The 22,269-nt window shown below is 39.3% G+C and overlaps 2 protein-coding genes and 1 long non-coding RNA gene across 14 annotated transcripts in view; 2 read left to right on the top strand and 1 right to left on the bottom strand.

The window, feature by feature from the left end:
- LOC135208701 (longitudinals lacking protein, isoforms H/M/V-like) overlaps positions 1 to 3,457 on the top strand; it is a 49,291-nt gene extending 45,834 nt beyond the window's left edge. For 5 of the 11 annotated variants that reach the window (XM_064241165.1, XM_064241160.1, XM_064241162.1 and 2 more), the window contains exon 5: positions 1 to 1,373. This exon is cut by the window's left edge and continues 1,235 nt beyond it. Coding sequence is in view for 1 of the 11 variants with exons in the window: in XM_064241166.1 (XP_064097236.1) it covers positions 2,584 to 2,919 (336 nt within the window). In the remaining 10 variants the exon portion in view is untranslated. Of the gene's footprint in view, positions 1,376 to 2,583 lie in introns of those variants that run through there. The other 6 variants (XM_064241175.1, XM_064241174.1, XM_064241178.1 and 3 more) reach the window with 3 other exon arrangements.
- A 358-nt stretch (positions 3,458 to 3,815) lies between these two features.
- LOC135208700 (uncharacterized) lies at positions 3,816 to 10,053 on the top strand. The gene is made up of 2 exons (XR_010313204.1): positions 3,816 to 5,526; positions 6,347 to 10,053. It is a non-coding gene; the product is annotated as an uncharacterized LOC135208700 (long non-coding RNA).
- Positions 7,643 to 22,269, bottom strand: part of LOC135208698 (protein abrupt-like) — a 35,874-nt gene continuing 21,247 nt past the window's right edge. For both annotated transcript variants that reach the window (XM_064241157.1, XM_064241158.1), the window contains 3 exons: positions 19,969 to 20,196; positions 19,411 to 19,506; positions 7,643 to 10,252 (listed from right to left, as the gene is read on the bottom strand). In XM_064241157.1, the coding sequence (XP_064097227.1) occupies positions 9,974 to 10,252; positions 19,411 to 19,506; positions 19,969 to 20,196 (603 nt within the window). In that variant the 3' untranslated portion in view covers positions 7,643 to 9,973. The remainder of the gene's footprint in view (positions 10,253 to 19,410; positions 19,507 to 19,968; positions 20,197 to 22,269) is intronic.

The raw sequence follows: 22,269 nt of genomic DNA, 5'->3' as shown, positions 1-22,269 counted from the left end.
CTTTTTGTTATATCAGTGAAAATGTTTACACTTCTTGAGTAACATACGTACTGTACTTATTGAAGAAGACTGAAGGGTGCAGTCACACTTTGTAGCCGAGCCATTTTATAATGCCCTGAGAGTCCCTTGGGATGTAAAGTGTAGGTATTCTGTATTTCTTGAAATATATTTCATTACATTGTTCATTCATACAAATTTACCCCTCTTCTTAAGTCAAGGACTCTGTTATATTTTTGAATTACAATTCCTTATAAAATTTTATCATTAGTAAATTATTTAGATACTTCTGAGAATATTTTTGTACAAGATGTAAAATTTCACCAGTGATTCATTTTTGTAAAATATGCATACATTATCCATATTCACTACCTTACTGTATTTATAAATTAATGTGTACTAAGGGTAAATAGAATGTTGAACTTGATTGTTTTCTATCAGTGACATCGACTTGGAATCTAGTTCAACTCTCTCTCGGGCATTATATTTCCTATATTGATTATTCTGTACAAGGAAGAAAATTAACCAATACTAACAGTACCTGTGTAAAGCCACAAGATGTGTAAAGGTGCGTCTACACGGTCGAACAATGTCCGATGGACAAACACTGTTACCATATCATAGTCAATGCAGGATGGCGTCATAAGCGCTAAAACGATAGAAGTAGATCTGGCAACAAACAGTGATACCAGATGAGGTTGTATACCACTGTTTTTACTCTGCTCACAAGGCAAAGACCGGCAGGCAATTGTTAACTGGTAACAATGTTTATCCGTCGGACATTGTTCGACCGTGTGGACGCACCTTTAGACTGATGTAATGTTTGATAATACACTACAGAATAGATACTGTGTTCTTTTAATAAAGTGATATACAATTATATTATATACTTTAGTATTCAGTTTTCCTAGCAGAGTTCTATAATCATGAAGATATTTCTAATGTGTATATGAGTGTATGAAAATCTGAGCCAAATGAAGAGAAGGTTTAGTGTTAATGTCATGTATATATTACTTCTTTGGTTCAGATAATACTTAGGGTTTTATATATTACGTAAGTAAAAGGCAGCTAGTTTTCAGCTTTTGTAAAACTTAATACTAATTATGGATTGGTCATTATGTATTTAATGAGCATTTATAAGCTTTTTTTTCTACTTCCCCCTTTTTCACCCTGTCTTCAGCACCATCTCCAACAATGTTGAACATTCATAGTCCACACTATTACACATACAAATTGTATTTTACTTAATTTGTATTAATGTGAAAGTGTCTTTACAAAATTTAAAATAAAGTAGCAGTACTGTATGTGGGGAGAGAGAGAGAGGAAGTTTACCTAATGATCATTTACATCTTTCAGGAGTCTGGTTTAAATAAATTTATAATTTTTTAACTCTATTTTTTCTTCCGTTGTGGATTATGTTGTCTGGGAATTTGTGGAGGGCATGAATTAGGCCATGTTAATGTCATGGGTTTGTATAAAGAAAATCAATTTTGTTTAAAAAATATATATTTTTGCATTCCTTAGTGATCTCCTTGACAGGTGTAAATAGCATATGGCTTAGTCTTGATCACTAATGGTCTCCAGTATTAAAAATCTTAAATTTTCATGATACACCTGCCAGCTACTTCAAATCATCATTTATTCAGGTAGTGTAATATCACTGCCTTCATGAATCTTTATGGTACCCTCCACCTTCATAATGACCACTTAGAGATGAAATTGCACTGTATCACCAAAATATAGTAAAATTCATTGCAAAAACAAGCTGTCCCAAGAAAGGCGCATATGGCATTAAGAAAGGAACTCGAGTCTAAGCTGCAGCTAGGGTAAGCATAGGGAATCTTGTGAAAAGATAGCATTGCCAACTGAATGGAATTCTGTGGTAGCTAATAAGCTTCACATTCATTTAGACCCTGAGAGCGCCTCAGCGGCGTGGTTGGTATGGTATTAGCGTCCCACCTCGGTGGTCGCGGGTTCGATTCTCGGCCATTCCATTGAGGAGTGAAAGATGTGTATTTCTGGTAATAGAAGTTCACTCTTGACGTAGTTCGTCAGTCACGTAAAGCCGCTGGTCCCGTTGCTGAATAACCACTGGTTCCATGCAATGTAAAAGCACCATACAAACAAACTGAGGAATTAAAGTCATTCTCATTCTACAGATCTTGTGGCCACAATTGAGTAAATAATTGTGGAAATGGGTAAACCAAAACTATTGATGTGAATGCCAAAGTGGATTCCACTGAATCAGACTAGGTGAAATGACTAGCAGCTGACTGCATTGAGCATACCTTTTGATAGATATGTATGGAACAAGAGGTCTTTTGGCATATTTTTGCACCTTAAATGTCTTATTGAAGGCTGGCATTTAAGATATTCAAGGCACTTAAAGGAGTAAAAATAATAATATATTAGTACATTTATGTGTATGTACCAGATTTGCCTAATTCAAGGGTTTTCTTAACTTAAGGGGTGGGAGTTTGGCCAAGTAGTGCAGTTTAGCTGACATTAAGAAACATGTGAGTAAATATTTTATATTGCAGTTTAAAACCTTTAGAATATAACTCACCAGTCGTACTTTACTTTCAGGAACCATTTCCAGCCATGAAGAGAGCCCATCCAAAAAAATGGAGGAAGCTAAGTGATGAAGAACGTGCAAAGCTGCTTATGTTAGCAAAAGCTAATCCTAATGCCTCATCTGAGAAGCTGAGGAGTCTCCTCGCTGAATTCAACATTGACATCAGTTCCCGTACAATTAGGAGAGAACTTATTGATGCTGGAATCAAGCCATCAAAACAATCTAACCCACACTATTTTTTTCAGAACATTACTTATGACAACCAAGACTGTAACTCAGTTGGAGAATCCTCTTATAATGATAATGTGGAATGGAACATTCCAGATAACAGTCAAAATGCTGAATAAATATTAGTTTAAATTGAAAAGTTAATATACTTTTTGAAATTATAAATAAGCATGTGTATAAGGAAAAAATGTTGGTTATTGAACATATTTATCGAATGTTTTATGAAAATAAAATTTATTTTTTTCACATTATTCATACTATAACCCAGTGTTATGGCTCAAAAATCTCAGAAACATTGATAGGGGGCACCAACTGGTAAAGAAGTCCCCCACACTATGCCCTATCGGCTCCTTCAAGGCGATTTAGGCGTTGTCTCCTACGTTGCCAAATCTACTTCTCTCGAGTTTTTAAAGGCCTACCTTTCCCATTTACCCCTTTTAATCTGTGTGTCTGTCAAGGAAGTCTAACCTTCTTGGCGTTTGTTAATGTCTCCTGGGAGCAATATACTTCTGGGGGTTTCCTATTGCCTCGACACTCCTTCAAAAATATTTCCATTCTTCCAAGTGTCCCTTTTTCATATAGGCCTAATTAAATCTCTTTTTGGACCTTTATTGTGATTATCGCAAGCTACTGGAGTTGCGCACTTTTAATTTACTTGATTTTTGTGTACTGAAATACATAGTAGTATATATGATATATATACTATATATATATATATATATATATATAGATATATATATATATATCTATATATATATATATATATATATATGTATATATATATATATATATATATATATATATATATATATATAATATACTATATATATATATCATATATTATATATATATATATATATATATATATATATATATATATATATATATATATATATATATATATATATATCTATATATATATATATATATATATATATATATATATATATATATATATATATATAGATATATATATATATATATATTATATATATATATATCAATATATATATATATATATAGAGCTATTGACATTTGAAAAGGATTGTGTATGTAGAGTAGACAGATAAGAGAACGCAGCATAAATGTACAAAGGTTACACAAATAAGATTATCGGCAGCTATGTTCATAACATTTTCCATGTTGTTTGTAAGGCGACAGACTCTTTAATGAGTCAGTGACAGTGAGTGTTTTGACGAGCTTCCCTTGTGGAGGTGCGGGCTGTTTGACATCTTTATGCCCTGAGGTCAGCTTAACACCTGAGAGAAGAACTGGCAGCGCTGGAAAATTTTTTTTGCCACATTCAAGAATAAACTTGTTGTTTTATTGTTGTAAAATGCTAGAAAATTACAAGGGCTTTTAATAATTGCCAAAATTAATCAACAACCAATTATATTTGTGTTGTATAACTTATGCTGCCTTAATATACCATAAAACGTTGACTTGGAATATTTGATGTGGCAGCGCCGGCAACGGAGGAAACCACGCCTAAATCGCCATGAAGGAGCCGATAGGGTATAGCAGAAACACCCTTCACCATCAAAGGAAAATCCTTTAGAGAACAAGAGGATTCTTTAATTCTCACGGCAAATGAAAAATGAAAGCAAAGAAAAGCATCAAGTAAAAAATCAAATTACAGTAGTATAAACTCAAGCTTCATAGCAAACTGCTTATAGCTCACTATTAATACAATAACTCAAGCTGGCTTGTGGGGACCAAAGGATCTTGGACGGCATTCAGAGCTACTGTAAGTTGTGGGGTTTTCTAGCCAGCTTGAGTTATTGTATAAATAGTGAGCTATTAGCAGTTTGCTACAAAGCTAGAGTTTATTCTACTGTATTTATGATCTACTATTCTTTGATGCTTTTTTTTGCTTTCATTTTTCATTTGCCATGAGAATAAAAGAATAATTGTTCTCTAAAGGAGTTTCCTTTGATGGTGAAGGGTGTTTCTTTTAGTGTGGTGGACTTCTTCACCAGTTGGTGACCCCTATCGATGTTAAAGAGGATACTCAGCAAGGAACTTAACATAAATACTTTCTTGGTTTTCTGAAGTCCTTGGCTAAGGAATCATTAAATTTCCAATGTAGTTGGATTTTTAGCACTTTGATACCAAGTTAGAGCTGTTAAGTAGCAGCTTGTTTATTGGTATAAAGTAACTGCGCAGCTTTTGATCAATAATTAAATATACTTTATTCTGGAGAAATAAATATTTCTTCCATTACTCCAGTTTTCACTTATCACTTTGCTTTATCCTAAGTATTATAAGCATTGTTGTTGCTGTTTGTTACACATAGCAGTCCTTGTTTAATTTAGTAACTTAGTTTTGTTACAGTTCTACAGCCTTTTCACAGACCATCATATATAATGCACTTGTGTGTATATTTTGTTTGACCTCTGTGTAGTATACAGCACTAAATGTTTGTTTTAATGTTATTTTTTAATCCTTATCCTGATTATTTTTCTTTTTCCTTACACTTGTTCGTGCAAGGAACAAACCTTCGGTCTTAACAATAAGATCATCTTCTAGCGCCAGCTGGAAACTGGTTTAAAAGAATCAAAGATTGTAAAGCAAGGAATCTGTGGCATCTGGCAACCATGTGTATATGAGGTGGAAGCTGGTCACCAACCGAGCTTGGGACCTTGTGACGCATCAGTCTTTCTTTGACTGCCTTGGAGAGTAGCCTTTTATCATGGATTCCTCCAAGAGTTCCAAGGCATGTCAGGGTATGTGTCCGGAAGTTCAGGTTTTTGGCTTCTTCTGTTACAGATCCCCATTCGACTTGCAATATGTGCCGTGTGAATTTTTGTACTATCTCTAATCCATGCTTAGAACGTTGCTTTAGTGTCATTTACAATTTGACAGTATTTCTTGCTGAAGAAATATTACCCTCTATGTGGTTTATATAATCTTTATGTATAACTTTTACCATATAGCTTATTTTGTACACATTTTCATTTATGGTTTGCAAATTGTATAGCAGTGAAGAATGCAATATGTGTGTGTATTCTATCCTGTATGTTTTCAATTAATATTTTGCTATGATCATACATGAATTTTAATTACCATTCCAATTTTTATCTTGACAAATTTATTCATAAGTTTTCTTGTAATGTTTTGTTTGTATTTAGTTCCAAGTGACTTAGTACAAATGTGTTCATCAGAGATGATATATACAACAATTAATGTTTTGTACATTTTGTTGAGCTCTTAGTTATTTTATTAGTGATCAGTTCTCCTACTCTATGCTTATAACATTTTCTAAATATTCTATAGCAAATGTTTCTTGATACTGTATACTATAAAATTTTCTTGTTTTCATTTCTTAATACAGTACTTTTACCATTCATACTATGCAACCATTTATACTTCTCAATCACCATCTTTGGTATACTTTTGCTTCCGAGTTTTTTTTGCATCTCTTCAATATCAACTGCTGCTAAGTGGTAATTAATTCATCTTTTTTTCTCTATGTTTTGATATAAAATTTGCTGCCTAGTTGTCACTGGAGTTGTGGTTACTTTTCCACCCGTCATGTTTTTTCAGAGTTGTTTCCAGAGGGTGATCCACTTCAGTTACGAGGAATATGGTTGCTGTCACAGGTTTTGTCCATTGTAATGACACAACAAATTTTAATGGCACAGAACTACAACCCCTAACTTTCCTGACTTTACTCCAGGGTTCCCTTAAGAATGCTTGGCTTCATGCACTCTTTTGCTTAGATGGCATGAGTTTAGAGCACCGTTCTAGCTCATGATACTGTACTTCTACAGTGCCTCACCATCAAGTAAGTAACAGTATCAATTTTGGTTTTTTATTGTAAATTTATTTTTCATGATAAAATGTTGAATTTTGTCTACAAAATTTTATTGCTATGTATATAAATATGTTTTTGTGCCAACATGACAAAATTTTTTAATCAAATTGTATTTTTCATAGCTAAAAAACCTGAAGTCTTAACAATAGGATGATCTTGCACCAGCTAGAACCCAGTTCAAAACAATAAAAGATTGTAAAGTAAGGATCTGTGGCATCTGGCAATTCATACATATACGAGGTGGAAGCTGGTCACCAACCAGGCATAGAACCCTGTGATGCATCAGTTTTTCTTTGACCGCCTTGGAGAGTAGTCACAAAAATCTTTATGATTACAACGCTACCCCTCATTTTTGCACCTCACTTTTCCACACTTCACATTGTCATGGATTTTTATGAAACATTTTTCTCAATTCCACAGGAACTTTCACCAATTCACAAATTTTTCTGTGGGCTGTAACCAAAATTATCAATAGTTCGCTTTTTTTTTTTTTTTTTTTATTAAATTAAGCAATAAACTATTAAAATAGGCAGTCATAAGCATTTTAGTTTGAGGGGTACATAGTATTTGGCATTAACAAGCAGTTATAAGTGTTTTTAGAGGGGTTTTGCCTTTCTGTGGTGGGTTTTGGAACTTATCCCTGTGAAAAAGTTGGGTAGCACTGTACGTACTATTTTTAAGTGGATTAGAGATAATTCTCTTTTAACATCACCTGCTTTTAGGGGAGTTGGACTTAGGCTTTCTGCTTTGAATTTTCTATTTTGACACCTTTTGATGTCATATGATATTAGAATCTCAGGTTACTTGAAGTTGAAAATTTGTTCAAGTGATAAAAATAATGCACGATAAAAAGTTATTCTTTCAAGAACTATTAGGATATTCAGTCAAATTAAAATATTCATTTATCACTCCTTAAGTCAAGATGTCTTCTGATAGTATGCACTACAATCTTTGTAGCCTGCAGGCTTTGACTAATGGGATGAATAATTCAAAAGAGGTTAGGAACATTGAAGTATGAACATACAGTACAATCATTACTTTTTATTAAGGTAAACCATTTACGGTTCACATTGTTTTATCCATGAAAATGATTAATGTAATGATAATGCATTGATTTTTGCATGAAAAATAATAATGTAAAAATGGAACCAATATAACATTAAATGTTAAAATTGCATTAAATAATAATATAACACTGACCTTCAAAACTGACATGTAATACACTGAGGAAAGATAATACAGTACATGTCTCAAATAATTTCAGCTATACACAAACAAGACTTTCCAAGAAGTAATTCCTTTATGGTCTTCTTGATATACAATATACTTGCTGCAAAATCTGATGCAATTTCTGTGAATACATGAATTTATTACACTAAATATTTTAATGAAAGTGGAGGCTCAAATAAAGCCAAAGAAAAATACTCATTTATGCTCCGACATGTCCTCCAGACCTTGTAGCCAAGAGTAGAACCGTTCACTAGACAGATGCAAGAAAATACTTTCGATTTAATCTCTTCAGCAGGTATCCTACCACAACCTCCCAACTGCATTACAAATGACATTTGCAACCTTAGGTAACCCAATGTTAAGATCATGGTTCATCATTCATAGCATCAGTTATTCACGGATTTTACTGTGGAACATGTTTCCAAATATTTCACTGAAAATTGACTAATTCGTGAATTTTTTTGTAGAGCAATACTATTCACTAATTAGTACTGTATTTTCATCTTATGTTTTGTGATTAAATATATTTTTTTATGATAAAAGATTTACTAATTTTCACATATCAATTCATAAAGGAAAATATAGTAAATTAGGTAAGATTTCCACAATTCTTGCTATTCCCAATCTTTTACTGTTACGAAGTTTCCCACTTAGCCGGATGGATGTAGGCTTGACTGTCAATCATCTGGATATACGTATACTCTAAACCTTTGGTCATTACATAAGGGATTTACTTTCCGCTAAAGCTGCAGCTGGCCGTTTAACTAAAAACAAGATGGATATTGGTAGTTGGCTACTGATGGAAGGGGAGGAATCCCTACCATCCAATTGGTACACATTCATTTTTCCTTTGAGTAATGCTTCAAGATGACTGAAATGATATTAAATTGTTTTAGGATGATAGTTTAAGGTGTGCGTATTTGGTGTTCGAATTATTAATGTCAGCAGTTGTAAACATTTTGGAGGTACTATGACAAGATATCATGCATTTTTGGTATTTGCAGGTAGTTGTGGTCCCTGACCCTGCAAATACGAGGGATTGACTGTATCCTGTACACCAAATCTTTTACATAAATCCCACTTCTGAACTTTCTTATGGGTTCCACATTTGTTTGAGGGCGTGAAAGTGCTTGCCCTATAAGCCACTAACATTGCAGTGGACATTGTTGGACACAGACAGATTCCTAGGTGGAAGCTCTCTACCAATAACCATGATGGGAAATACTTCCATGTAAAAGAAGAGGGTTTGCATTCTCATAAGCATAAACTAACCTTATCGAAGACACTATTTAAGCCCAACATAAGCATAAGCTATACAATTCTTGGTGCCATCCCAGAGGAAGGATGCAGAAAGTAACCAATTTGAAACCCTCAATCAGAGATGCTGGATATCAGAGAAGACTAAAGCACTTTATTCTGTTGTGAATAGTACCACTATCAGGCTGTTTAAGAAAAGAAGATATTGAAATACTTGTGTTTTTATTAATTTTTTTAAAGATCTCTTCAGATGGATCAGCAAGGCTTTGCTGTTGCTGCTGGCGAAATGGTGCAGTTACACCCAGTGTTTCTTCACATTCCTAGTGTAACACTGTCCTCAAAAATAGTGTAAACCAGAGCAAGGTAGTGCAAGAATGAGGTTGCAACCTCCTTGTCTTCCCTTCTTTTGCTCACAACCTTTGGTCTTCCTCTGCCAAGGCCTCATGCTTCCCGTTTCTCCACAGGGGTTTAGAGATACATCAGTACTTCCTGTGGTTCCTGATCACTTTGGGATTGCAGCATTTGTGTGAGCAATTGCCTACATGAGTCTCTTGTGCAGCATGACATGACTGTTAGCCAATGCTTTGCTCTGAGCTTGGTCCATTAAGCTTATGTACTGGTGGCCCCCCAACCTTCTCTCTCAGATGTATAGGACAGCCAGGCAGAAAATATGTGGCAGAGATGGCTGGAAGGTTCATTTTTGTGGTAAGATACTCGTCTACAATTGTCTAGTGAATAATTCAACTCCAAGACAACACACAATACTCTTATGTTACAGCATGAGTAAACTATATGGTTTGTTCTTTTTAAGAGGGAAAATACTCATATAAAGAGAAATAATCATATGAAACATAATCACAAGAAAATTTTTAAGAATACCTTTGAGACTCCACAGGAGGAACTTGCTTTATAGCTAGAGATTTACTTGCTTCTGACTTTGCAACTGTTTGAGCTAATTCCTCTTTGTACTGTTTTCTTACATTTTCAGGACACTTATTGCATTTTGCAGTGTGAATTTTCATTTTAGTGGCATTAGGATATCCATATTTCTGCGTTGTACAATAAATACATATCACAAAGTTTTTTCCATTTCTTTTCTCAGTTTTGTAATGATTCCAAATATCAGATGTTGGGCGGCCAGTTTTTCTCTGGAAAAAAAAACTCTTGCTTAATACAGGGAAAGTAGAAATATGGCTGGACACATAACGCACTGTTAGAATTGCAAGTAATTCATAATATCCCTTTACAACTTGCCAAGGTCCTGAAGTAAGTTCTATATTACAAAATATGTTATTGTTATAATACAATTAAGTTTGTTCATACTTACCCCCCCCTCCATGGCTAGATATATGTATATAGCTGTATTCTCCGAAGTCCGACAGAATTTCAAAACTCGCGGCACACGCAGTGGGCGGCCAGGTGGTAGTACCCATTCCCGCCGCTGGGAGGCGGATATCAGGAACCATTCCCATTTTCTATTCATATTTTATCAGTGCCACTGTCTCCTGAGGGGAGGTGGGTGGGCACTTAATTATATATATCTGCCAGGTAAGTATGAACAAACTTAATTGTATTATAACAATAACATTTTGTTCATGAAACTTACTTGGCAGATATATATATAGCTGAATCCCACCTTCGGATGGTGGGAAGAGACAGAATAGGATTTGTAGGAAACTTAAATTAAGTAGATGATATACACCTGTTCCTCACCTGTTAGCAAAGTAGACTCTGTGATTACTGTCACTTCAGCCTGCTTGTGCTTAATCAGAGTTGCCAGCCAGGTGGAGACCTGTAGTGCTGGTGCGCTCTGGATGCTCTGTCAACGGGGACGTGACCTCAATGTGACAAGAGCATAGAGCCATACAAATGAGGGCAACGAAGCAACTGACCACCACCTGACCAACTATCCAAGACCCCCTGAACACTAGGCTAAGAGATGGGAGGTCTTCACCAAAACCTCACCACAACCAAAAACCACAACAACTAACAAAAACTAACCTAAACCTAACTAAGGGATAGGGAGAGAGCTACCTTCAGCCCCAAGACTGTGTCTGCAGAAACGTATGGCCCAAGAGAACAACAGTCCTCGTATATCGTTCTCACATCTCTCAAGTAGTGTGAGGCGAATACTGAATTGCTCCTCCAAAAGGTGGCGTCAAGGATGTCCTTGATCGACATGTTCCTTTGGAAGGCAAGCGAGGTTGCGACAGCTCTGACCTCGTGAGCTTTCACTCGCAAGAGGCTCAAATCGATCTGTGTGGAAGACGAATGAGCCTCTTTAATGACGTCCCTCAGAAAGAACGCCAATGCGTTCTTAGATAATGGTATATCGGGTCGTTTAACCGAACACCAGAGATTATCTGAGGGACCTCGTACTTCTTTAGTCTTGTGGACATAAAACTTTAGAGCCCTGACAGGGCACAGGACTCTCTCAGGTTCTTGGCCCACAAGGCTTGTCATACCCTTGATTTCAAAGCTCCTTGGCCAAGGGTTCGACGGGTTTTCATTCTTTGCTAAGAAAGTGGGACTCAAAGAGCAGACAGCATTGTCCCCTTTGAAGCCCACTCTCTTACAAATGGCCTGAATTTCGCTAACTCTCTTCGCCGTCGCCAGAGCAGTTAGGAAAAGAGCCTTCTTCGTCAAGTTCCTAAAGAGACGCTTCATGTAGAGGTTCGAAAGGACTCGACATTAACAGTCTAAGGACTAAATCCAAGTTCCAAGAAGGAGGCCTCGTCTGAGGTATCTTGGATGTCTCAAATGATCTCAGGAGATCGTGAAGATCCCTGTTATCAGACAGGTCTAGTCCTCTGTGACGGAAGACTGCCGACAGCATACTCTTATATCCCTTGATGGTCGGGACAGCTAGCTTCTGTACATTCCTTAAAAATAGCAGGAAATCAGCTATCTGGCTCACAGAGGTAGTGGAAGAGGAAATTCCCTCCTTTCTACACCATGCCCTGAAGGAAGCCCACTTCGACTGGTAAACAGCTCTCGAGGACGTTCTCCTAGCATTGGCGATCGCCTTTGCAGCTGCTTTAGAAAAACCTCTCGCTCTGGCCAGCTTTTCGATAGTCTGAACGCAGTCAGACCCAGAGCGGAGAGTTTCGGTGATATCTTGCGAAGTGGGGCTGTCTGAGTAGATCTTTCCTCCAGGGCAACGTCCTCGGAAAGTCTATGATGAATGACATTACCTCTGTGAACCATTCCTTCGCGGGCCACATCGGGGCGATCAGGGTCAACCTCGTCCCCTCCGATGCCGCGAACTTCCTTACTACTTCCCCCATGATCTTGAATGGCGGGAAGGCATACAAGTCCAGGTTCGTCCAGTCCCAGAGCAGAGCGTCTATCGCGATCTGCCTCCCGGATCCAGCACAGGGGAGCAATAAAGAGGCAACCTCTTTGTTTCCTCGACGTCGCAAATAGGTCGACTAACGGACACCCCCCTGCAGTCTCCAGAGCTCTCGACAAACGTCCTGGTGCAACGTCCATTCCGTCGGCAGGATCTGATCTTGTCGGCTGAGAAGGTCTGCTCTGACGTTCTGGACTCCTGCGATAAATCTCGTCAGGATCCTTATCCGTCTCGCATCTGCCCACAGCAGAATCTCCCTCGCTAAATAAAAAAAGAGGACGGGAGTGTGTACCTCCCTGCTTCTTTAGGTACGCAAGGGCTGTGGTGTTGTCCGAGTTGACTTGGACTACTTTCTCTGCAACCTTTTGTTGGAAGAACTGTAGCGCCAGAAAAACCGCCGCTAGTTCCTTTACATTGATGTGCCAGGACACCTGTTCCCCCCCTCCAGGTGCCTGACACTTCCTCCCCTCCCAGTGTTGCTCCCCATCCCGAACACCGAGGCGTCGGAAAAACAACACTAGGTCTGGGCTCAGAAGCTTTAGAGACAACCCCTCTCGAAACTTCCGAGGATCTAGCCACCATCTTAGATGGTTCTTCACCGATTTGGTGATGAAAAGGGTCGCATTCAGATCCTCTCTGACTCTCCATTCGTCTGCTAAGAAAAACTGGAGAGGTCTGAGGTGTAGTCTTCCCAGGGAAACAAACTTTTCCAGCGAGGAAATGGTTCCCAGCAGACTCATCCATTCCCTCGCCGAGCAAGCTTCCTTCCCCAGGAAGGCCGAAACTCTCTCTAAGCCTTGCTGCTGTCGTTCCTGGGACGGAAACGCTCGAAAAGCCACTTGAATCCATCTGAATCCCCAGATACACGATGGACTGTGTTGGGGTCAGATGCGACTTTTCGAGGTTGACCAGAAGTCCCAGGGACTTCGCCAAGGCCAAAGTGAAGTGAAGGTCCTTCAGACACCTTTCTTCTGACGATGCTCTGATCAGCCAATCGTCGAGATACAGGGACACTCTTATTCCTGCAGAATGTAACCATCTCGCTACGTTTTTCATGAGCATGGTAAATACCATCGGAGCCGGTGTGCTTAAACCGAAACAAAGGGCTCGGAATTGCCAAACTTTGTCCCTTAACATAAACCTCAGAAACAGTTTCTTGACAAAGAGGGTGGATAGGGCACGTGAAAGTATGCGTCCTGTAGGTCCAAGGACACCATCCAGTCGCCCGGTCTTAAGGCTCCTAGAACCGACTGAGGTGTTTCCATCTTGAATTTTTTCTTTCTACGAAAAGATTCAGGCTGCTTATGTCCAAGACTGGACGCCACCCGCCCGACCCCCCGCGACTGCTTTGGTACCAGGAAAAGTCTGTTGTAGTATCCTGGTGACCCCAGGTCTAAGACCTGCTCCCCACCGCTCTTTTCATGATCATTTGATCTAAAAGATCTAAAAGAACCTGATGTTTCTCCCCTTGATACGACGGGGAAAGATCTCTGGGAGTCGTAGAAAGAGGAGGAGGGTCCACAAAGGGGATCTTGTACCCCTTCCACTATCTTGAGGGACCACGCATCTGTATCTCTCTCTCTCCACGCACCCGCAAAGAACTTTAGCCTGGCTCCGACAGGCATCTGAAGGACTTTCTTCTCACTTAGAGGATTTAGGTTTGAAGGAACCTCTTCCTCTTGCAAGTCCTCTCCCTCGAGGAGCAGCTCTCGAGGGAGGCGCGCTACGAAAGGGTTTAACCTTCCTAGGAGGTCGTCCAGACGACGACATGGTAGGGACTGCGGGACGTCTTGAAGACTGGGCCAAGAGATCCTGGGTAGCCTTCTCTTGTAGGCTCACTGCCAGGTCCCTTACCATAGCCTGGGGGAAGAGATGGCTCGAAAGAGGTGCAAAGAGAAGCTCTGCTTTCTGCGATGCAGAAACAGACCTCGCTGTAAAATTGCAGAAAAGCGCTCTCTTCTTGAGGAAAGCAGTGCCGAAATGAACACTAACTCTTCCTAACCATCCCTGACGGCCTTGTCATGCATGACAACACATTGGACAGCTCCCCCAGACTCAAAGAATCAGGACTCCTAGATTGAAGATCCAGGACTCCTAGGCACCAGTCTAGGAAGTTAAAGACTTCCAGAGTCTTTAACAGACCTTTCATGTGATGGTCGATCTCCGTTGGTGTCCATGAAATCTTAGCGGACGATAAAAAAGGATCTCTTCTGGGCGTCTACCAGACTAGCAAAGTCCCCTTGGGAAGAAGACGGGATCTTAACTCCTACTTCAGCTTTGGTCTCATACCAAATGCCGCCTTTCCCACTGAGTCTTGAAGGAGGAAGGGCGAAAGTCGACTTGCCCTGATCCTTCCGACGTTCCATCCAATCCTGCAATTTCTTGAATGCTCTCTTAGTGGACAAGGAAGTCTTCATCTCCACCACTTCCGAAACCTTGCCCGACTTCGAAGACGAAAACTGAGAGGGAGGAGACTTAGGAGCTGCAGGCTGGAACTTCTCACCAAACAAAGAACGTAACAGACGAACCAGCACCTTGTAGTCGGAAACCGACGAAACTGACGGCTGTTCTTCCTCCACTGAGTCCGCCGGACTACTAAGCTCTCCTTCCTCCCGAAGAGGCAAAGGAGATTGAACCTCTGGAGAGGGCGTGCGCCCAATGGGTCTAGCCTTCAACAAAGGCTTTCGAGAAGACTAAAATCAGCCTCTTCAAAGCGACCGACCTTCTGTCGATCTTTAGAGCTCGAACCACGAAGAGCGTCCTGACCGCGCTGCGCGTCAAGAGAGGTTACTCTTAGTCTCTCTCGAGGAGCGTCCTTACGTTTCACGCTCAAGCGTCCAGCTTTCGCTTTCAAAGCGTCCTTCTGAGCGCTCTCGAAAGCCTTCTCCACAGGCAAAGCGTCAAGCAAAACATCCCGACGATAGTCTTCCAAAGCGTCCTGCCGAGCGTCTTCAAAAGCGTCCTCCAAGGCGTCCTGTCGAGCGTCCTCAAAGCGTCCTGACGTGCGGGTGGCGTACAGAGACGAACGAGAGACGGAGAAGGAGACTGCCTCGTCCTCTTGACAGGCAGTCTAGCGTCCTTCCTACGTTTAGGCTCAACTGCTGCTGGGCGAGTCTTCCGAGCCATTAAGGCCGACAATTGGTCTTGAAGCGACGCAAGAATACTCTTCGTAGGTGAAGAACCGAGAGGAGGTGAAGGGCTGCGCCTGCGAGAAGACGAGGGGCGGGGGGACGCCTCCTTCCTTCTCAAAGGAACAGCAACCTGCCTCTCCGAGGCGCGAGAGAAGCGCTTCTCAGCGTCGTCCTCGGACGACGTCCTACCTCTCTTCTGAGGAGGAAACGCGTCATACGACGCAGGCGAAGACCGCAACGAGAGCGGAGAGAGAGACGTAAAGCGTCCTCCCTAGGAAAAGTCCTTTTCAAACGCACGCGAGTCACTCCGAGCGCTCCACCCCTTGCGCGGGGAGGGCGCCTCGGAGGACGAAAAACAGTCCTTAGGATGCGAGCCTGAGCACGCTCCTTGGCAGCCTGGGAAGTAGCAACAGGTCCTGCCGAAGGGACGCCAGATCGGTGGGAGCCCCCGTAACCCTCTTGCGGCTTTCGACCATGCCCACTCCCTGAGTTCTGGGAGTTCGACAGAGGTCTAGACCTAGAGGCATTATGGGGCCGATCTGACGCCCCCTCCACAACACTAGGGGCACGATCACACACTTTACTCGAGCCGTTTTCAAGGGCCAACACTTTGGACTCTAGAGTGCGTAATGACTCTAGAATCAGAGAAAGGGCATTACCTTCTCCAGACACAGAACTAGGGCCCTCAGGCAACAACACAGGATTAGGTGAAGCAAATTCTACTGGTGTTAGAATAGGAGAAATGTTACTTCCCTTACCTTTCGTAGAACCGCTCTTGGAGGAAGCCCTCCTGATCCTATCGCGCTCCAACTTACGGCGATAGGATTCATACACCTTCCATTCATCCTCAGTCAAACTTTTGCATTCAATGCAACGATCAACCAGCAAACAAACATGCCCCCTACACCCATACATACTGTGGTGGGGGTCTACCGATGATTTCGGTAGCCTCACTTGCAATCACTTCTCACACACACTCTGAAGCTCACTGAACTTGATCCCGACATCACGTTCATAGAAAAGCCAATCCAAATCCAAAACAGTCCACTATCGCGTATGCCAATCCAACAATCCAGAGTCAAAACCAAAAGTCAATCCAGATACTTATAACGAGTCAAATCCAAAAATCCTGGGCGGAGGTCTGTAAACAGGTGTTTACCGACCGGCGACAGAAAAAATATGAATAGAAAATGGGAATGGTTCCTGATATCCGCCTCCCAGCGGCGGGAATGGGTACTACCACCTGGCCGCCCACTGCGTGTGCCGCGAGTTTTGAAATTCTGTCGGACTTCGGAGAATACAGCTATATATATATCTGCCAAGTAAGTTTCATGAACAAAATGACAATTTTTAAAATAAATTTCTGTCTTACAAAATTTTAGATATAAACAATAAACAATACCAGATTTCTAAAACTAGATCTCTATAAAATAACATTTCACTGTTACAGTGTACTTGGCAAATAAACTTTGCTAAATAGCCCTATCAGTCATCAAGAAAAGTTAATACTGTAGACCAAGACCTAGCTCAGGAAGGTCAAACGTCATCAACAGAAAGTTGCCTGAAGAGGGATACCTTTTCACACAACATAACTTTTTCAGTTTATTGCAACCCTGTATACAGTGTAAGATACCGATATAAAAATTTTGAATAACAAATTATATTTTTCCTAGGTATACAAATCAGAGCCTTTTATATATCTTTCATTATCAGCTGGGAACCAGCCAAAACTTAATTACAAGGTAGTCAACCATAGTATCCCTTGGCATCACCAGAGGAAGGTTGTCATAAGGGCTGAGAAGACACTTCTTACAGGAAGAAGTCTTGTCTGGGTTTAGCAAGGAGAGGCTTCCTTGCTAACCCAGACAGGGAAAGTTTGGCCAAATACTAACATTTGACCAAGACTGCCTTGAAAGAAGGAGACTTTAAATACAGCAAGATTAAACATACAGTGAAGGCGGCAGTTTTTGAGTAAGGAATACTCCCGATTCATCCTCCTCTTCTCCACCTGTTAACTACCTGGTTAACTAACTTTTTATCTAGTTTTAACTGGTTTCCAGCTCTCCTTGAAAGATCACACACACACACACGATTTTTAAAGTTTGTGAGGTCATGGGCACATAATTACTTAAGTCTGAGAAGTATACTTAAGAATGAGATCAGTCCTTCTTAGGCATACATTGCACTGAGGAAACTCTCTCCATAACACAAATAGTTATAAAAAATAAGAAGGAGAGATGTTTTTGCTACTTTCCATCTCTGAAGGTTCCAATTTTTTTTGGTTTTTGACATGTCCAAGTAAAATTCAAAATTTCAAGCAGTTTTAGTGTTCTATAAATACAAAACCCTTGTACTTGTATGGTACCAGAAAACAGAGTAGCATGAAGATGATTATAAATTCATAAAAAATAAAAATCTTGAGTTTTCAAATTTTCATTTTTATCCCTCACAAACAAGAACAGTTACTCCATCTCATCATCATCAGCTACCTCATTTAGTTGTTGCAACTGCAGGAAAAGTATCAGTGACTATTATGGGAGCACCTCCTTGCAGCACCCCAGGAGATGCTTAGGGCATCAACATTTGTCCTGTGCCAGTTCCATCACTTCCAATATTCCACTCATACGTTACTCCTGGGTGTACAATACTAAACCTCTGGTTTTTACACAATGAAATACATGTTTAATGCAAACCAATTTATCATAAATCAGCTTGTTTTGTTCCAGAACACCCTGAACTGCTAAATCCTGAAAGAATAGGATCCAACATAGATGATAGATGACTATACCTAACTCGTCATTGTACCTACATGCCAACCTCAACAAAAAGTGGGGGAAGTCGAGAAGGTTACAGTGATAATTAATGGATTTGTATGAAAAACATGTTACATATTCAATAACAAAACAAAAATTAAGTACAAACTCGTAAATCATAAATAGCCCGAATAGGAAGATGAAGATACAAGCCAAGGAGAAAAGAGGATAACAAAGACTGTAAGAGCAGAAGTCTAGTCTTTCCCTAGAAGGGATGTCCAACTAAAACATAAGGGTCCAAGCTTTGGGCATTGAACTAAAATCAGTCAGTAGCAGATGAAGCGGAGGTAACCTGGGACCTAGTGGGAGTGAATCAGATGAAGCTAAAACTAAACAACCAACATCAAATATGATATAAATTTTAAATGAATTTCAATCAAAGGAAACTAGGTACTATACAATATTCAAATTTTAGGCACTTACAATATGTCCAATCAACAAAGGAAAAGCTCTCAAATGACTAAGAAATTGTGATGAATTATGAAAACAAAACATTATAAAGGGGTTACTTTGTTACTCCACCAGGAGTAATCATTCAAACGACGGCAACCTAACGCAAGATACTTTCACTTGCCCAATTGGAGGACCTTTGTCAACAGAGACTACAATGCCGCTTATAACATCACAAATAAAGTCATTTCTGCTCTACATACAGCAAAAAATTTATCCAGAGGCATTAAACTTAAAATACAACTACACTACACCATGCAATACGATGAAGGTGTAAGTAGCACACCGTGAGGGATGTAAGCTGTGCATATCAGTGTAGTGCAGTTTTAACTGCAGTATGATGATAAACTGGGGGACAACATCCTGTTGTATAGTAAAAGGTTTGTCATAAAGTGCAAGTACCAATTACAGTCAGTCAGACAAGATCTCACTGATATCAAGTAAAATATGATTGTATAAGCAAGGAAATAAGTGTATACAATACAAATCATAAAAAATAACAAACTTATAAATAGTAATACCAATAACAATTACGGGGTGACAAGCCAGGGTATACTTACTGGACTCATGGTACCATGGGATATCATCCCTCTATACTGAACAAATTCTTCACTTGGCAATGGAGCTGCAGCCACTCCTTGATCCCATGATGTAGCCTGAGTAAGAAATAGGTATTTGTTTTGTAATAGTATACTATAAAATAATTTTTGGTCATCATGATATACTTACTGAAAATGTTATCACTCCATTTCAGCTTACATGAAATATAGTGCCACATGAATCAAATTTATTCACAACACAGCATTAACCCAGTCCTGTATATACAATATCTTCTTGCCCATTTCAGTTTCTTACTTCTCTTTGTGTCATGGGAGAAGACACAATTTTCCTAGTCCTCAAGTAATATGGATATAGGATAAAGAAAATATTTGTAAGAACATGTGCAGTCCATCTCATCAGCACAAAAAATATCTTCTAAATGCTTAGACAGATGACTACATAATGATAAAATAATTATGTCCCACGTTCTTAATGATTGATTTCCATCTTGACTAAAATCAAAATTTTTTTAAATTTTGGCTATTTCATATTTTTAACACCACAGACTGTTCACTCACAGAATGTAATCCTGATGGCCCTGGAAACAGCTGTGGAGGTCCAATAAAATCACTAGACTGGGAATGCCCAATGTCCCTTTCCTTCATATTGCACATTCCTGAAGCATTAACAGATGTAGGTGATAAGTATGGTGTCGTTGGCTCAGAGGTATATATGCTTGGATCTGTTATGGCTTCCACTGGTTGCCAGTCTTCTGGTTCAGGCTTGACAAATGGCTCCAGTTTTATCTATGGAATAAAACATACAAAACTGATTAAGAAGCAAAAGGGGGCGGTTGGCGGGCCAAAGGGTGGCATTAAGAGCATTTAATTTTAAGCAATAAATATCGAGCTTTTTTTTTACCAATCTGACAAAATGTATATAATAAAATACTAAGCATAAAGTAAAGGAATACAAAAGGTCAAAAAAAGACATTGGAATTGCCAAAGTTCAAGGAATCATATCAAGATTTTTGGTTACTAAAAAAAGAAAATACCTCTGACTTCTATCCAGTATTATGGAACAAGGTGAAGATGTATTTTATTGCCTTTGCAACATCATATTCGGTAGAACAGGGCTTCAGTGCAGTTGCCTTGCTTCCTTGCAAGTAAAGAAACGGACTTAAAATTACTGAACTTGGGGATCAACAACTTCTTAGAGTTCCAGCCTGATGTGGAGAGTACACTCATCCCATTAACAGTAATTGCGAAGACCAAATAAAATGGTTTAAAAATTACCTAAGTATCATTTGTGAAATACATCTTTATGTTTAATATTGTTGTTCTCAATTTAAAGCCAAAAAAAAATCTTCACATGTGAATCTGGGTGGGGGGGTGGGGGCACTAGGAATCCATGTGGAAGCCCAGGGAGCACCAGCCTGAAAAAAGTTTGGGAAACTCTGGCCTACACCATGCAATCAAATCCATTTGTTACACCATCTTGAAAGACTTACTTCGAAAGATTATATGGTAACAGTGTTTACTAAAGGGGGAATAGGGTGGGAGGAGTCTTTAGGTATGGTTGGCATGAGACACAGACATACACACACACACACAGAATTAGGCACTGCTGATGAATCAAAATTAAACACAACTAGGGACAGAAAATTCCACAACAAACAATAGAAAGTGAGGGACTCCCAAACTAGGTGTAGACTTTTAACCATACCCATATGGTAAACTTAATTCATTTGCCATTGATAACAATCATTTATATTAAGAGGTTTCGTGTATTCCCTCTTGAAAATACTGTAGAGGTTATTCCCTACACTCCATTCATTGCAATAACAATTATTACATGTTATGGATAAATGCATAATTTTCTACTTAGCTCATACTTTTTATTAATATTAATGGGAATAAAAGTTTTAATGTCATACAGACAGAAATTCCATTTGCTATTATCATCATCATTTGTGTTAGGATAACTAAGAGATGGACATTATTGTTAAACAACCCCTTCAGTCATTTACCTGTCCATTGTGAAAAGGGCTTGAGAAAATGCAGTTTGATGTTGTCTCATGATTCTCTTTTTAAAGAATTTTTCTAAAAATCAGTACTATATATTAGCTTTAAGATAATCACCATAAAAACATACAAACATTAAAAATGAACAAGAAAATCTTTTAAGTATGTAGAGCTTTTCGTTGGCTATAAACACTATTCACGAGCAAATCTACCTCTCAACTAGTCCACCTTACCCCCACCAATTTCAATAGCCACAAAGCCAATCTGAGGACATCAGTACAGCAAAACAAGAAGTATGAAATTTTCATTATTAAAATGAAGTTTTATTGTATACTTACCGAACAATTATAGAGCCGTGATTTCCACGAGCGGCAGGATACTAAATTCAAATTTAGCGCGTCGGCGTCGCCAACACTGGTGGTGATGACGTCATCTCCCTCCACTCGCGGGAGAACCAGGTACAACTGCCCAGGTGAATCCAATTCTTTCTGCCCGTCCGTCCACCTAAGGGGAGGAGGGTGGGTATAATCATAATTGTTCGGTAAGTATACAATAAAACTTCATTTTAATAATGAAAATTTCATTTTTATTGTAGTGTCTTACCGAACAATTATAGAGCTGATTACACATTTATGGGAAGGTGGGATTCAGTGGACCACTAGTATTTTTAAATGGTTACATTTATTGCAATACCAGTAAACACTCAAGGTGTCTGTTGTACCTTACCTTGTAAGAGAGCTACAGCAGACTGTTACTGCCTCTGGTCGGTGCTCTTCTTACTATTGTAGAGGAATTGGAATTTGACCAAAGTTAGCCTCTACAGGAGTGGAATCCTTCAGTAGTTCAAGCGAGTCA

The sequence above is a fragment of the Macrobrachium nipponense genome, chromosome 35 (genome assembly GCF_015104395.2).
Source record: "Macrobrachium nipponense isolate FS-2020 chromosome 35, ASM1510439v2, whole genome shotgun sequence".
NCBI lineage: Eukaryota > Metazoa > Arthropoda > Malacostraca > Decapoda > Palaemonidae > Macrobrachium > Macrobrachium nipponense.
This window is presented reverse-complemented; position numbering and strand designations above follow the sequence as displayed.